At 43.1% G+C, this 15,335-nt stretch overlaps 1 protein-coding gene across 4 annotated transcripts in view; it reads right to left on the bottom strand.

Annotated features, from left to right (window-relative positions):
• cherp (calcium homeostasis endoplasmic reticulum protein) overlaps positions 1–3,625 on the bottom strand; it is a 68,792-nt gene extending 65,167 nt beyond the window's left edge. For all 4 annotated transcript variants that reach the window (XM_043720794.2, XM_087976188.1, XM_087976190.1 and 1 more), the window contains exon 1: positions 3,480–3,625. In XM_043720794.2, coding sequence (XP_043576729.1) covers positions 3,480–3,504 — 25 coding nt within the window. In that variant the 5' untranslated portion in view covers positions 3,505–3,625. The remainder of the gene's footprint in view (positions 1–3,479) is intronic.
• Positions 3,626–15,335: the final 11,710 nt, after the last annotated feature.

Here is a 15,335-nt window from a genome sequence, read left to right as displayed (position 1 = left end):
GAGGTGCTCTTCCTCCAGGCGTTGTGTTGTCATAGTCTGGCGATGGAGGCGGCCAAGGACCTGCATGTCCTTGGAACCGACTGACCCCGCATGGACTCCGGGCTATGTTTAGACCAACAAAAAAAAACTACGGAACAAATTAATTATGGAATGTATTCCCCTTGATTTCCTTACAAATATGGTGCACCAAAAGACCGAATTATTCCATAAAATATGGCAGCCCTTCTTGAATTATATAAATACAGATATTTCGGCCATCCTAACAAGGGCTTTTATTTAATTGAGATGGCGAATCTGGCTGGTCCGGGGCCCCTTGGGAGAGGAATCCCGCACGAATATGGGTTTTGTTACATTTGATGTTAATAATTCCGAGCATGTATCTCACCACCCAATTTCTGTGTTATCCGTCAGTTTTTTTTCTTATCTGAATAATGTAAGAGACTTAATTATACACTCTGGTTAGTTGTAGGTTAGATTAGTAGTTAGTTGAGTTTTTTTTTTTCTCTTGGTATTTTTCTTTAGTTAAATTTTGATTATTATTTATTTAAGATTTAATTGTATATCAATGTTTATACTTGTTTATTTTGTAAACTTGTAAAAATGTTAAATGTTCAATAAAAAAATCTATTTAAAAAAAAAGAACCTTGAGTATATTATAGTATAGTAAAAGTAGCACAGCTTTGCCAAACATGATTGATAGATAGACAGACAGACTTTTCTCTCGGACAGAGAAGTCTCTGAACAATGTCATAGAAACTTGGAGCCCTCGCATTTGAAAAACTCCAACTCTGAATACAGGGACTCTCTCATGATTGCAGTCAACCTAAGATGTTAGGCTTGTGTTGTTTGTAATGAGTTCTGTGCCCTAATCTACCTTCACCATTCAACCAACAAATCAGATTAAGAGAGTTAAATTCTGACGAAAGGTCTTTAACTTGAAAAGCTTTGCTTTTCTCTCCACATATGTTGCTTGGTTATTCAATATTTCCAGTATCTACAGCAGTTTGTTTCTATGTACATGCTAGTGCGCTTAGGATATCCAATATGTTTTATGAACAATGGATAACTTTCAAAACAGTCAGTCTTATAGGGATATGGCAACAGTAATTTTCCATCAACGAAGGTAACATAAGCCCATGTGAAATAGGAGCAGTAGGCTATTCGGTCCATCAAGCCTGCTTTGCCATTAAGCAAGATCATAGCTGATCTACACCAAGCCTCAAATCTGCTTTCATGCCGGTTCCCATAGCCCTCAACACCTTGAATTTTCAAAAATCTGCCCATCTCTTTAAACCCTTTCAGTGACCTAACCTTCACAACCGAGGTGGAGAATTTCAACATTCATGACTTTGTGGGAGAATTCCTATGTGCCTCAGTTTTAAATCAACATTCTGTGTTGTTATTATGGTGCCTAGCATGAGTGAAAATATCCTCTCAATATCTATGCTGTCAAGTCCCTTCAGAATCTTTTACATTTCAATAAGATTACTTCTCAGTCTTCTAAATTCTAATGAATAAAGGCCTAACCTGTTTAATTGTTCATTATAAGTCAATGCCCTCATCCCAGGAATCAGCCCACTGAATCATCTTAGCACTGTCTCCAATACCAGTATATCCATTTTTAAATATAGCACCCTAAACTGCACATGCTACTCCAGCCTCACCTACACATATACAGTTGTAACAAGGATTTCCTGCTTTTAATATTCAATCCCACTAAGGTAAACATTCCATTTGCTGCATCTGCATATTAACATTTTGTGTTTCGTGAACACAAATATGTAGCTACTTCCTTGCTGCATGCACTGTTTTTGGAGTCGCGTGCTCTCTCTCTGTCTCTATGAAATAATATCTTGCCTATTGATTCTTCCTACCAAAATAGAAAGTCTTCCTACTTTCCTCCATCAAATTCAATCTGCCAGCATTGCACAGCACTCTGAATAGTGCCACTTAGTCTGGCAGACACCCTATTTGAAAAGCCTAATCTCTTAAAGCAACACATGATTTTTTTTCATGTTCCAGTCTGTAATGGTACTTGACATTGCGATGACTCTTTGAACAAAGAATACCTTTTGTCAACAGGTAACCTATGCCATCCAACCATCCCTCTTGACCAGTTTGGTTACTGTAAAGCAAATTTTCCCCATCCATTAAAGACTCCCTGTACTACTATCTGGGAAATCTAAACATTATTAATACTTTCTTGTGCAACATCATAGGTTAACCATGATGTGGAGGTGTTGGTAGCTACCTGAAGGAGCAATGCTTTGAAAGCTTGTACTTTCAAATTAACCTGTTGGACTATAAACTGGTGTTGTGAAATTTTTAACATCATAGGTTAAGTTTCAGTGGGAATGATATTTTTGCAAATGATAGAAACATATGTATCAGTGAAAGTTAGATTGAAACTGAAGAAATAAGGCAGAGTCTCAAGTCTTCTACATCTTTATATTCTTGAAGGAGGGACATATTTTGTAAAGTACAAAACATAAATGGATTGCAGATGAACATTGCGGCAAGGAAAACTTTGCTTGAGGAAAAACAAAACTAAAATTAGAAGATATTATTTTATAGGACTGTGAGCTGATCAATCTGGAAAGCTGTGAAATGATTCTTGAAAGCTTTCAGAAAAGATTTCCAAGAATGTTGCCAAGGTTGGAGGGTTTGAGCTATAGTGAGAGGCTGAATAGGCTGGGGCTGTTTTCCCTGGAGTATCAGATGCTGAGGGATGACCTTAATAAAATCATAAGGGGCATGGATAGGGTAAATAAACAAGGTAATTTCCCTGGGTTGGGGTGAGTCCAGAATTAGAGGGCATTGGTTTAGAATGAGAAGGGAAAGATTTAAACCTAAGGGGCAACGTTTTCATGCAAAGGATGATGTGTGTTTGGAATGAGCTGCCACAGGAAGTGATGGAGGCTGGTGCAATTACATTTAAAAGGTATCTAGGTGGGTAAATGAATAACAAAGACTTCGAGGGATATGGGCCAAATGCTTGCAAATATGACTAGATTCATTTAGGATATCTGGTCGGCATGGAGGAGTTGGACCGAAGGGTCTGTTTCCATACTGTATGTCCCTATGACTTACATTTGAGGGAGAGGAGGAGTTTACGTTTGACAAATGTTCCCAAAGAATTATTCTGAAGCTGACGGTGATCTTACGTTCGATTCTCAGGCCAGGTAACAAGCCCTAAACTCCCCATACCTACTTTCCCATCTCCACTGAGAAATATTTAACAGCCCAGAACCCCAACCCCCACTTCAGCAGAACTCAGTCTGCGCATGCACAACTGCCGCCGAGGGAAATACCACGCAGGCGCAGAGCCGATACGGGCGGACACGCATGCTCCGAGCGGACAAGGAGACAGATCGGGCCAAAGCGGCGCAACGAAAGGGCCTGTATGTTCCAGTACAATTTAAAAAAAAACCATTTCTCAGCCTGAGTTCTGTTCCAAAGTGGCATATTCCAGCATTCACCTTCAGGAGGAACCGGTATATCCATCGCGGCGGATTTCTCGCTGTCCGCACTTTCAGATATAGCAGTTAAATCTTCATGTCATAGATTGAGCACTCGCTCTCTCCGACTGCAGGCGTCTTCGACCGGAAGGAAAACTGACCGACGGTAGGGAATGCGCGACAGTAGGTGTGGCTTACATCACGCATGCGGACTGTCGGTGAAGAGCGGCCGTGGCGGCCATCTTTGTGCGGGTCTCCCGTGCCCAGGGAGTGGTCAAAGTTAATGCAAAGCAGTCCCCTGGCTCATGCATCCACGTTCAGTTACAATCTCAAGTGGTTGCCTGTGTGTATTTTGCACATTCTCCCCGTGTCTGCGTGGATTTCCTCCCACAATTGAAACATGAGTAGGTTAGGCGAATCAGCCCCGGGCAATTTATGGTTACAATGATAGGATGGGATGCTCTATGGAGTGGACTTGATGGGCCGAATGGCCTGCTTCCACACTGTAGGGCTTCTGGACTTAAATGCTGTCTGCTCAAAGGTAAATTTGGCCCAAAGCACGACCCATCACCCTGGGTGGCATAATGATGCAAGTATCCAATTCATCTCAACCAGAACTCCTATTGAACAGTATACCATTGGCTCCAGAATACCAGCCAACTACTCCCCAATCACCAAGAAGTCTAAGTTGTTCTGGCAAACACACTTAAATTTTAAAAAATTCAAAGAACTGTGGATGTCCAAAATCAGAAACAAAAACAGAAATTGCAGGAAAATCTCAGCAGCTCTGGAGAGAAAACAGAATTAACATTTTGGATCCAGTTCTGAAGAAGGGTTACTGGACCTGAAACATTAACACACTTTTACTTGCATGTTGCAGCTAGATGGATAGGTAGTAATTGTAGAGGTTACAATTTCTTTCATCAAAAGGCTGATAAGCAATCTTTCCAATTGTTATGGCCTGCCATTGGTGTGTGACGGAAAGGTTTACAAGCTAATTCTCATTTTTTTTTTGGCCACTTTACAAACATATCTTCCTTGTCCATTGAGACCGAGAGTGTGACTTGAACCTGGAGCTTCTGGCTCACAAGCTAAATTTTGCTGATGACACGATTATAGATAATTGAGTCGGAAAGTGAACATAAAGAGTATAAAGGTTAAATGATTGGCTAAAATTTTGCAGATGCAGTCTAATGAGGGAAAATGTGATTTTATCCAATTAGGCAGGAAGAACAGAAAAACAGGATGTTATTTGAATAGAGAGAGGCTGCAGAATACTGCAGTAAAGAGGGATCTGTATGCCCTCCAATGTGAATTGCAAAAGGGTGGTGTAATAAGTCATAGAGATATACAGCATGGAAACAGACCTTTCGGTCCAATCTGTCCATGCTGACCAGATATCCCAACCCAATCTAGTCCCAGCACCCGGCCCATATCCCTCCAAACCTTTCCTATTCATATACCCATCCAAATGCCTCTTAAATTTTGCAATTGTACCAGCCTCTACCACTTCCTCTGGCAGCTCATTCCATACATGTACAACCCGCTGTGTGAAAAAGTTGCCCCTTAGGTCTCTTTTATATTTTTTCCCTCTCACCCTAAACCTTTGCCCTCTAGTTCTGGACTCCCTGATCCCAGGGAAAAGAGTTTGTCTATTTATCCTATTCATGCCCCTCATAGTTTTGTAAACCTCTATAAGGTCACCCCTCAGCCTCCAACGCTCCAGTGAAAACAGCCCCAGCCTGTTCAGCCTCTCCCTATAGCTCAAATCCTCCAACACTTGCAACATCCTTGTAAATCTTTTCTGAACCCTTTCAAGTTTTGCAACATCTTTCCGATAGGAAGGAGACCAGAATTGCATGCAATATTCCAGCAGTGGCCTAACCAATGTCCTGTACAGCAGCAACATGACCTCCCAACTCCTGTACTCAATACACTGACCAGTAAAGGAAACCATTCCAAACGCCTTCTTCACTATCCTATCTACCTGCGACTCCACTTTCAAGGAGCTATGAACTGCACGCCAAGGTCTCTATGTTCAGCAACACTCCCTAGGACCTTACCATAGAACATATAGAACATAGAACATAGAAGAATACAGCGCAGCACAGGCCATTTGGCCCTCGATGTTGCGCCGATCCAAGCCCACCTAACCTACACTAGCCCACTATCCTCCATATGCCTATCCAATGCCTGCTTAAATGCCCATAAAGAGGGAGAGTCCACCACTGCTACTGGCAGGGCATTCATGAACTCATGACTCGCTGAGTAAAGAACCTACCCCTAACATCTGTCCTATACCTACCACCCCTTAATTTAAAGCTATGCCCCCTCGTAATAGCTGACTCCATACGTGGAAAAAGGTTCTCATGGTCAACCCTATCTAAACCCCTAATCATCTTGTACACCTCTATCAAGTCACCCCTAAACCTTCTTTTCTCCAATGAAAACAACCTCAAGTGCCTCAGCCTTTCCTCATACGATCTTCCTACCATACCAGGCAACATCCTCTGCACCGTTCCAGTGCCTCCACATCCTTCCTATAGTATGGCGACCAAAACTGCACACAGTACTCCAGATGCGGACGCACCAGAGTCTTATACAACTGCAACATGACCTCAGGGCTCCGGAATTCAATTCCTCTACCAATAAAAGCCATTATGCCATATGCCTTCTTCACCGCACTATTTACCTGGGTGGCAACTTTCAAAGATCTGTGTACATGGTCACCAAGATCCCTCTGCTCATCCACACTACCGAGTATCCGACATTAGCCCAGTACCCCATCTTTTTGTTACTCTTACCAAAGTGAATCACCTCACAGTTAGCTACATTGAACTCCATTTGCCACCTTTCTGCCCAGTTCTGCAGCTTATCTATATCCCGCTGTAACTGCCACATCCTTCCTCACTGTCAACAACTCCTCCGACTTTCGTATCATCCGCAAACTTGCTCACCCAACCTTCTAGCCCCTCCTCCAGGTCATTTATAAAAATGACAAACAGCAATGGTCCCAAAACAGATCCTTGCGGAACACCGCTAGTAACGGCACTCCAAGATGAACCTTTACCATCAACTACTACCCTCTGTCTTCTTCCAGCCAGCCAATTCCTAATCCAAACCTCCAACTTACCCTCAATGCCATACCTCTGTATTGTTTGAAGTAGCCTACCATGGGGAACCTTATCAAACGCCTTACCAAAATCCATATACACCACATCTACCGCTTTCCACTCGTCCACCTCCTTAGTCACCTTCTCAAAGAATTCAATAAGGTTTGTGAGGCACGACCTGCCCTTCACAAAACCATGCTGACTATCCTTGATCACATTATTCCTATCCAGATATTCATAAATCCTATCCCTTACAATTCTCTCCAAGACTTTGCCCACAACAGAAGTGAGACTTATTAAGTGTATAAGTCCTGCTAAGATTTGCTTTCCCAAAATGCAGCACCTCACATTTATCTGAATTAAACTCCATCTGCCACTTCGCAGCCCATTGGCCCAGCTGGTCCAGATCCTGTTGTAATCTGAGGTAACCCTCTTCGCTGTCCACTACACTCCAATTCTGGTGTCATCTGCAAACTTACTAACTGTACCTCTTATGCTCGCATCCAAATCATTTATGGAAATGACAAAAAGTAGAGGACCCAGCACCGATCCCTGTGGCACTCCACTGGTCACAGGCCTCCAGTCTGAAAAACAACCCTCCACCACCACCCTCTGTCTTCTACCTTTGAGCCAGTTCTGTATCCAAATAGCTAGTTCCCCCTGTATTCCATGAGATCTAACCTAGCTAAACAGTCTCCCATGGGGAACCTTGTCGAATGCCTTACTGGTCCATATAGATCACATCTACAGCTCTGCCCACATCAATCTTCTTTGTTACTTCTTCAAAAAACTCAATCAAATTTGTGAGACATGATTTCCCACGCACAAAGCCATGTTGACTATTCCTAATCAGTCCTTGCCTTTCCAAATACATGTACATCCTGTCCCTCAGGATTCCCTCCAACAACTTGCCCACCACTGAGGTCAGTGATTAGAAAGATGTTTATTGCCAGGGGAACTGAGTATAAAAGTAGGGAAGTGTAGCTGGAGCTGTACAGAACCTTAGTACAACTGCATACCTTGTACAGATTTCATTTCCTTATGTGTAAAAGGAGATAATTACATTAGAAGCAGTTCAGAGAAGATTTACTCTTCTGCTCCTCAGATGAACAGGTTATCTTGTGAGGAAAGATTGAGCAGGAGGGTTTTCTAGAGTAATATATAAATTGTCCAACTCGGGAAGGGGCCATACTGGACCTGGTGTTGGGGAATGAGCCTGGCCAGGTGGTTGAAGTATCAGTAGGGGATTACTTTGGGAATAGTGATCACAATTCCGTACGTTTTAGAATACTCATGGACAAAGACGAGAGTGGTCCTAAAGGAAGAATGCTAAATTGGGGGAAGGCCAACTATATCAAAAGCTGTTTGAACATAAATCCACATTTGATATGTGGGAGGCTTTTAAAGAGAGGTTGATTAGAGTGTAGGAATGATGTGTTACTGTGAAAATGAGGCATAGAAATGACAAGATTGGGAGCCATGGATGACAGGTGAAATTGTGAGACTAGCTAAGAGGAAAAAGGAAGCATTCATAAGGTCTAAGCGACTGAAGACAGACAAAGCTTTGGTCTTACGTTCTCGATACTCTTCCAAGCTGAAACGATGAATTAAGAGGGCTAAAGCCTGTTGAGATATCTTTAGCAAACAGAGTTAAGGAAAATCCCCAAAGCCTTTTATTCAGATATAAGGAGCAAGAGGAAAACTGGAAAAAGGGTTGGACCACTCAAGGAGAAAAGAGGAAAGTTATGCATGGAGTCAGAGAAAATGGATGATATTCTTAATGAGTACTTTGCATCGGTATTCACCAAGGAGAGGGATATGATGGATATTGAGGCCAGGGATAGATGTTTGATTACTCTAGGTCGAGTTGGCATAAGGAAGGAGGAAGTGATGGGTATTCTAAAAGGCATTAAGGTGGACAAGTCCCCAGTTCCAGATGGGTTCTATCCCAGTTTACTGAGGGAGGTGAGGGAGGCAATAGCTGGGGCCTTAACAGATATCTTTGCAGCATCCTTGAACACGGTGAGGTCCCGGAGGATTAGAGAATTACTCATGTTATCCCCTTGTTTAAGAAAAGTAGTAGGGATAATCCAGGTAATTATAGACCGGTGAGCCTGTCATCACTGGTAGGGAAGCTGCTGGAGAAGATACTGAGGGATAGGATCTATTCCCATTTGGAAGAAAATGGGCTTATCTGTGATAGGCAACGTGGTTTTGTGCGGGGAAGTCATATCTTACCAACTTAATAGTATTCTTTGAGGAAGTGACAAAGTTGATTGAAGGAAGGACTGTAGATGTCATATACATGGACTTCAGTAAGGTGTTTGATAAGGTTCTCCATGGTAGGCTGATTGAGAAAGTGAAGTCGCATGGGATCCAGGGTGTATTAGATAGATGGATAAAAAACTGGCTGGGCAACAGGAAACAGTAATAGTGGAAGGGGGTTTCTCAAAATGGAGAGTTGTGACCATTGGTCCACAGAGATCCGTGCTGGGACCACCGTTGTTGTGATATACATAAATGATTTGGAGGAAGGTATAGGTGTTCTGATTAGCAAGTTTGCAGATGACACTAAGATTGGTGGAGTAGCAGATACTGAATGGGACTGTCAGGAAGGGAGTTCCTCAAAATGGAGAGCTGTGACCATTGGTGTTCCACAAGGATCCATGCTGGGACCACCATTGTTTGTGATGTACATAAATGATTTAGAGGAGAAAGTGAGGTCTGCAGATGCTGGAGATCAGAGCTGAAAATGTGTTGCTGGAAAAGCGCAGCAGGTCAGGCAGCATCCAGAGAACAGGAGAATCGACGTTTCGGGCATAAGCCCTTCTTCAATCCCTGAAGAAGGGCTTATGCCCGAAACGTTGATTCTCCTGTTCTCTGGATGCTGCCTGACCTGCTGCGCTTTTCCAGCAACACATTTTCATAACTGATTTAGAGGAAGGTGTAGGTTGCCTCATTAGCAAGTTTGCAGATGACACTAAGATTGGTCGAGTAGCAGATACTGAAGGGGACTGTTAGAGAATACAGCGGAATATAGATAGATTAGAGAGTTGAGCAGAGAAGTGGCAGATGGAGTTCAATCCAGGCAAAGGTGAGGTGATGCACTTTGGAAGATCCAATTCAAGAGCAAACTATACAGTAAATGGAAAAGTCCTGGGGAAATTGATGTACAGAGAGATCTAAGTGTTCAGGTCCATTGTTCCCTGAAGATGGCAACACAGGATAATAGAGTGGTTAAGAAGGCATAAGGCATGCTTTCCTTCATCAAATGGGGTATTGAGTGCGAAAGTTGGTAGGCCATGTTACAGTTGTATAAGACTTTAGTTCAGCCACATTTGGAATACTGCATACAGTTCCGGTCACCACATTACCAAAAGGATGTGGATGCTTTGGAGAGGGTGCAGAGGAGTTTAATCAGAATGTTGCCTGGAATGGAGGGCGCTAGCTATGGAGAGAGGTTGAATAGATTAGGATTACTTTCATTAGAAAGACTGAGGTTGAGGGGGGACCTGATTGAGGTCTGCAAAATCATGAGGAGTATAGACAGGGTGGATAGCAAGAAGCTTTTTCCATTACTAGCAGTCATGAGTTCACAATGAGAGGGGAAAAGCTTAGGGGAGATATGTGTGGAGAGGGTGTTGGATGCCTGGAGTACGTTGCCAGTGGAGGTGGTAGAGGCAGGAACAATAGCGTCATTTAAATATATCTAGACAGATACGTGAATGGGCAGGGAGCAGAGCAATACACACCCTAAGCGACGGGTTTAGATAGAGGGTCTGGATCGGCGCAGGCTTGGAGGGCCGAAGGGCCCGTTCCTGTGCTGTAATGTTCTTCGTTGTTCTTTGTAGGTTTGGCCTATAATCATTGACAATTAGAATAATCTGAAATGATGTTATTGAAACATGCAAGATCCTGAAGGGACATGGAAAGTAGATACTAACAGAATGTTTCTGCTTATGGAAGAATCTAGAACTAGGGGCAAAGTTAAAAAGATAGGGACCTCCCATATAAGGCAGAGGTGAGGTGAATTATTTTTGTGTCATTTGGGGACAAAATTTTAAAAATTAGGGACCTCCTGTATATAAGGCAGAGATGAGTTGAAATGTTTTTTTGAGTTATTGCTCTGTGGATTTCTCTTCTCCAGACAGATGTTATTCCTCAGATGTCTTCAAAGATGAAGTAGTTAGCTTTTTGATTCACGAGGATTCTGGGGTTATGATGGCAAGACAAGTGTTGAGGCCACAACCAGTTAAGCCATTATGCTATTAAATAGAGGAGCAAGTTTGGGGGGGGGCCTAAAGGGCTACTCCTGCTCCTAATACTTATGTGGTTGTGGTGGTTTGTTTCACATTCTGATCATCGGGATGTCATTTGTCCAGTATATCTCAGGCAACAACTGGGAGACCGCTAGGGAGTCTCATCCTGCGGCTGCCCTTGTATCTATGGTGATTGCACGTATACACTTGTGCTCACACACATATACCTGCCATCAATACACCTGTCCATGAGGAGTCTTCGAGAGGACAAGTCACTCAGGACTAGCATTGATTAGTCTGGCAACCCTCCTGAATTGGTTGGGACAATAGTCATAGAGATGTATTGGTCCGAGTCGTCCAGGCTGACCAGATGTCCAAAACCAATCTAGTCCCATTTGCCAGCACTTGGCCCATATCCCACTAAAGGCAAAAGTGAGGACTGCAGATGCTGGAGATTAGAGTTGAGAGTGTGGTGCTGGAAAAGCACATCAGATCAGGCAGCATCTGAGGAGCAGGAAAAGCAGGAAAAAGCTGGAAAAAGCCCTGATGCTGGGCCTTTTCCCGAAATGTCTTCAATCCCTGAAGAAGGGCTTATGCCCGAAACGTTGATTCTCCTGTTCTCTGGATGCTGCCTGACCTGCTGCGCTTTTCCAGCAACACATTTTCATAACTGATTTAGAGGAAGGTGTAGGTTGCCTCATTAGCAAGTTTGCAGATGACACTAAGATTGGTCGAGTAGCAGATACTGAAGGGGACTGTTAGAGAATACAGCGGAATATAGATAGATTAGAGAGTTGAGCAGAGAAGTGGCAGATGGAGTTCAATCCAGGCAAAGGTGAGGTGATGCACTTTGGAAGATCCAATTCAAGAGCAAACTATACAGTAAATGGAAAAGTCCTGGGGAAATTGATGTACAGAGAGATCTAAGTGTTCAGGTCCATTGTTCCCTGAAGATGGCAACACAGGATAATAGAGTGGTTAAGAAGGCATAAGGCATGCTTTCCTTCATCAAATGGGGTATTGAGTGCGAAAGTTGGTAGGCCATGTTACAGTTGTATAAGACTTTAGTTCAGCCACATTTGGAATACTGCATACAGTTCCGGTCACCACATTACCAAAAGGATGTGGATGCTTTGGAGAGGGTGCAGAGGAGTTTAATCAGAATGTTGCCTGGAATGGAGGGCGCTAGCTATGGAGAGAGGTTGAATAGATTAGGATTACTTTCATTAGAAAGACTGAGGTTGAGGGGGGACCTGATTGAGGTCTGCAAAATCATGAGGAGTATAGACAGGGTGGATAGCAAGAAGCTTTTTCCATTACTAGCAGTCATGAGTTCACAATGAGAGGGGAAAAGCTTAGGGGAGATATGTGTGGAGAGGGTGTTGGATGCCTGGAGTACGTTGCCAGTGGAGGTGGTAGAGGCAGGAACAATAGCGTCATTTAAATATATCTAGACAGATACGTGAATGGGCAGGGAGCAGAGCAATACACACCCTAAGCGACGGGTTTAGATAGAGGGTCTGGATCGGCGCAGGCTTGGAGGGCCGAAGGGCCCGTTCCTGTGCTGTAATGTTCTTCGTTGTTCTTTGTAGGTTTGGCCTATAATCATTGACAATTAGAATAATCTGAAATGATGTTATTGAAACATGCAAGATCCTGAAGGGACATGGAAAGTAGATACTAACAGAATGTTTCTGCTTATGGAAGAATCTAGAACTAGGGGCAAAGTTAAAAAGATAGGGACCTCCCATATAAGGCAGAGGTGAGGTGAATTATTTTTGTGTCATTTGGGGACAAAATTTTAAAAATTAGGGACCTCCTGTATATAAGGCAGAGATGAGTTGAAATGTTTTTTTGAGTTATTGCTCTGTGGATTTCTCTTCTCCAGACAGATGTTATTCCTCAGATGTCTTCAAAGATGAAGTAGTTAGCTTTTTGATTCACGAGGATTCTGGGGTTATGATGGCAAGACAAGTGTTGAGGCCACAACCAGGTAAGCCATTATGCTATTAAATAGAGGAGCAAGTTTGGGGGGGGCCTAAAGGGCTACTCCTGCTCCTAATACTTATGTGGTTGTGGTGGTTTGTTTCACATTCTGATCATCGGGATGTCATTTGTCCAGTATATCTCAGGCAACAACTGGGAGACCGCTAGGGAGTCTCATCCTGCGGCTGCCCTTGTATCTATGGTGATTGCACGTATACACTTATGCTCACACACATATACCTGCCATCAATACACCTGTCCATGAGGAGTCTTCGAGAGGACAAGTCACTCAGGACTAGCATTGATTAGTCTGGCAACCCTCCTGAATTGGTTGGGACAATAGTCATAGAGATGTATTGGTCCGAGTCGTCCAGGCTGACCAGATGTCCAAAACCAATCTAGTCCCATTTGCCAGCACTTGGCCCATATCCCACTAAAGGCAAAAGTGAGGACTGCAGATGCTGGAGATTAGAGTTGAGAGTGTGGTGCTGGAAAAGCACATCAGATCAGGCAGCATCTGAGGAGCAGGAAAAGCAGGAAAAAGCTGGAAAAAGCCCTGATGCTGGGCCTTTTCCCGAAATGTCTATTCTCCTGTTCCTCAGGTGCTGCCTGACCTGCTGTGCTTTTCCAGCATACCACACTCGACCCATATCCCTCTAAACCCTTTCTATTTCTATATAACCATCCAGATGCCAAAACAGTATCAACCTCCCAATCACCAAATTCACCAAGGTCCCTTGGACAGCACTTTCCAAACCCATGACTATCACCTATACCAAATGTAGGTGGAGCATCCACTAGAACTTCTGGCATTGATCTGCCAGTCTCTCCCCTCATTGAGGATGGGAGTATTTGTGGATATTCTGCCTCCAGTAAGCTATTAAAATGTCCACTAGCATTGATTACTGGATGTGGCTAGACTGTGGAAATTAGATCTGATCCATTCGTTGTGAAATCACTTACCCCGGTCTACCTTTTGCTGCTAATGTTGTTTGGCACACAAGTAGCCCTGTTTGGTAGCTTCACCAGGTTGACACCTCATTTTCGGTATGCCTGTGCTTCCCCTGATATTCCTACTTACGCTCTTCATTGAATTATAGTTAATATATGAAGACAGTTTGGATTAAGTGGGACTATATTCACTGAAGTTTAGAACAATAGAGGGGATATCATAGAAACCTATCAAATTCTAACAGAATTTGACTGGGTAAGTTCAAGAAGGATGTTCCCAAAGCACAGTGAGTCTCGAACCAGGGATCACAGTCTAAGGATACGGGTAGACCATTTAGAACTGAGGTAAGGCTAAATTTCTTCACTCAGAGTGGTGAGCCTGTGGAATTCTCTGCTGGATGAAAACAATTGAGGCCAAAACATAGAATGCTTTCAGGAAGCAGTTAAATGTGATTCTTAGGACTGAAGACATCAAATATTATAGGGAGAGAGTAGGAACAGTGTACTGAGTTGGATGATCAGCTATGATCGTATTGAATGGCAGAGCAGGCTCAAAGGGCAGAATGGCCTACTTCAGCTCCTATTTTCAATGTTTCTATAATTCCCTGGCTTAATGTTGATATTAGAGTGGGGGATATGTTGGTCCGTGATGTTGCAGGTTGTGTTCGAGTAATTATGGATGTCTGGTTTTTGTAGATTTGTTTGAAAGCTATCCCATTTAGCCTGGTGATAGTGCCACCTAACACTGTGAAGGGTATTCTCAATGTGAAGATAGGACTTTGTCTCCAGAAAGACTGTGCAGTGGCCACTCTTAGCAATACTGTCATGGACAGGTGCTTATGTGGCAGGCAGATTGGTGAGGTTGGAGTCAAGTGTGGTTTCTTTCCCATGTTGGCTCCATCACCATCTGCCATAGATCCAGTCTAGCAGCTATGTCCATTAGAATCTAAACAGCTCAATTAGTATGGTGCTGCTGATTCACCCAGCGTACATTCTGTGCCCTTGCCACCCTCTGGGCTCCAAGTTGTGTTCAACATGGCGGAATACTGGCTGAGGGACATTAAAGCAGACATTAAAGTTCAATGATTACAGGAAGAAGCATGAAGGAAAATGTGTGGATACAGAGATAACTGTGCAATGAATACAAACCAATAATTATACAGGAACCTTACAGTCTTTCATCTCCACTGTCTCTCAGTTTTATAACTTCCTAATTCCACCCTTCCAATTGTTGAAACCTTCACTCAGGGAATCTTCTCTGTTGTCACTAGCTGATGAATTATAGTTTCTGTGCAGCACCAACCACTGGGCACTTCTCCTGGATTTCTAATGGATTCAAAACCAAAACCTGGATGCTGGAAATTTGAAATAAGAACAGAAAATGATGGCAACCTCAGCTGATCAGACAGCATCTGTGCAGAAAAACAGAATTACCATTTCAGGTTCACAACCTTCCATCCTTTCTTCAGGATTTTTAATTTGTATCCCATCTATTGATGCAACCCTATATTTCATATGTTTGTATTCCAACATGAAAGCTACCTCAAACACCCATTTACCAAATGGCA

The sequence above is a fragment of the Chiloscyllium plagiosum genome, unplaced genomic scaffold, assembly GCF_037043375.1.
Source record: "Chiloscyllium plagiosum isolate Xiang-an unplaced genomic scaffold, Cpla_swu_hap1 HiC_scaffold_28, whole genome shotgun sequence".
NCBI lineage: Eukaryota > Metazoa > Chordata > Chondrichthyes > Orectolobiformes > Hemiscylliidae > Chiloscyllium > Chiloscyllium plagiosum.
This window is presented reverse-complemented; position numbering and strand designations above follow the sequence as displayed.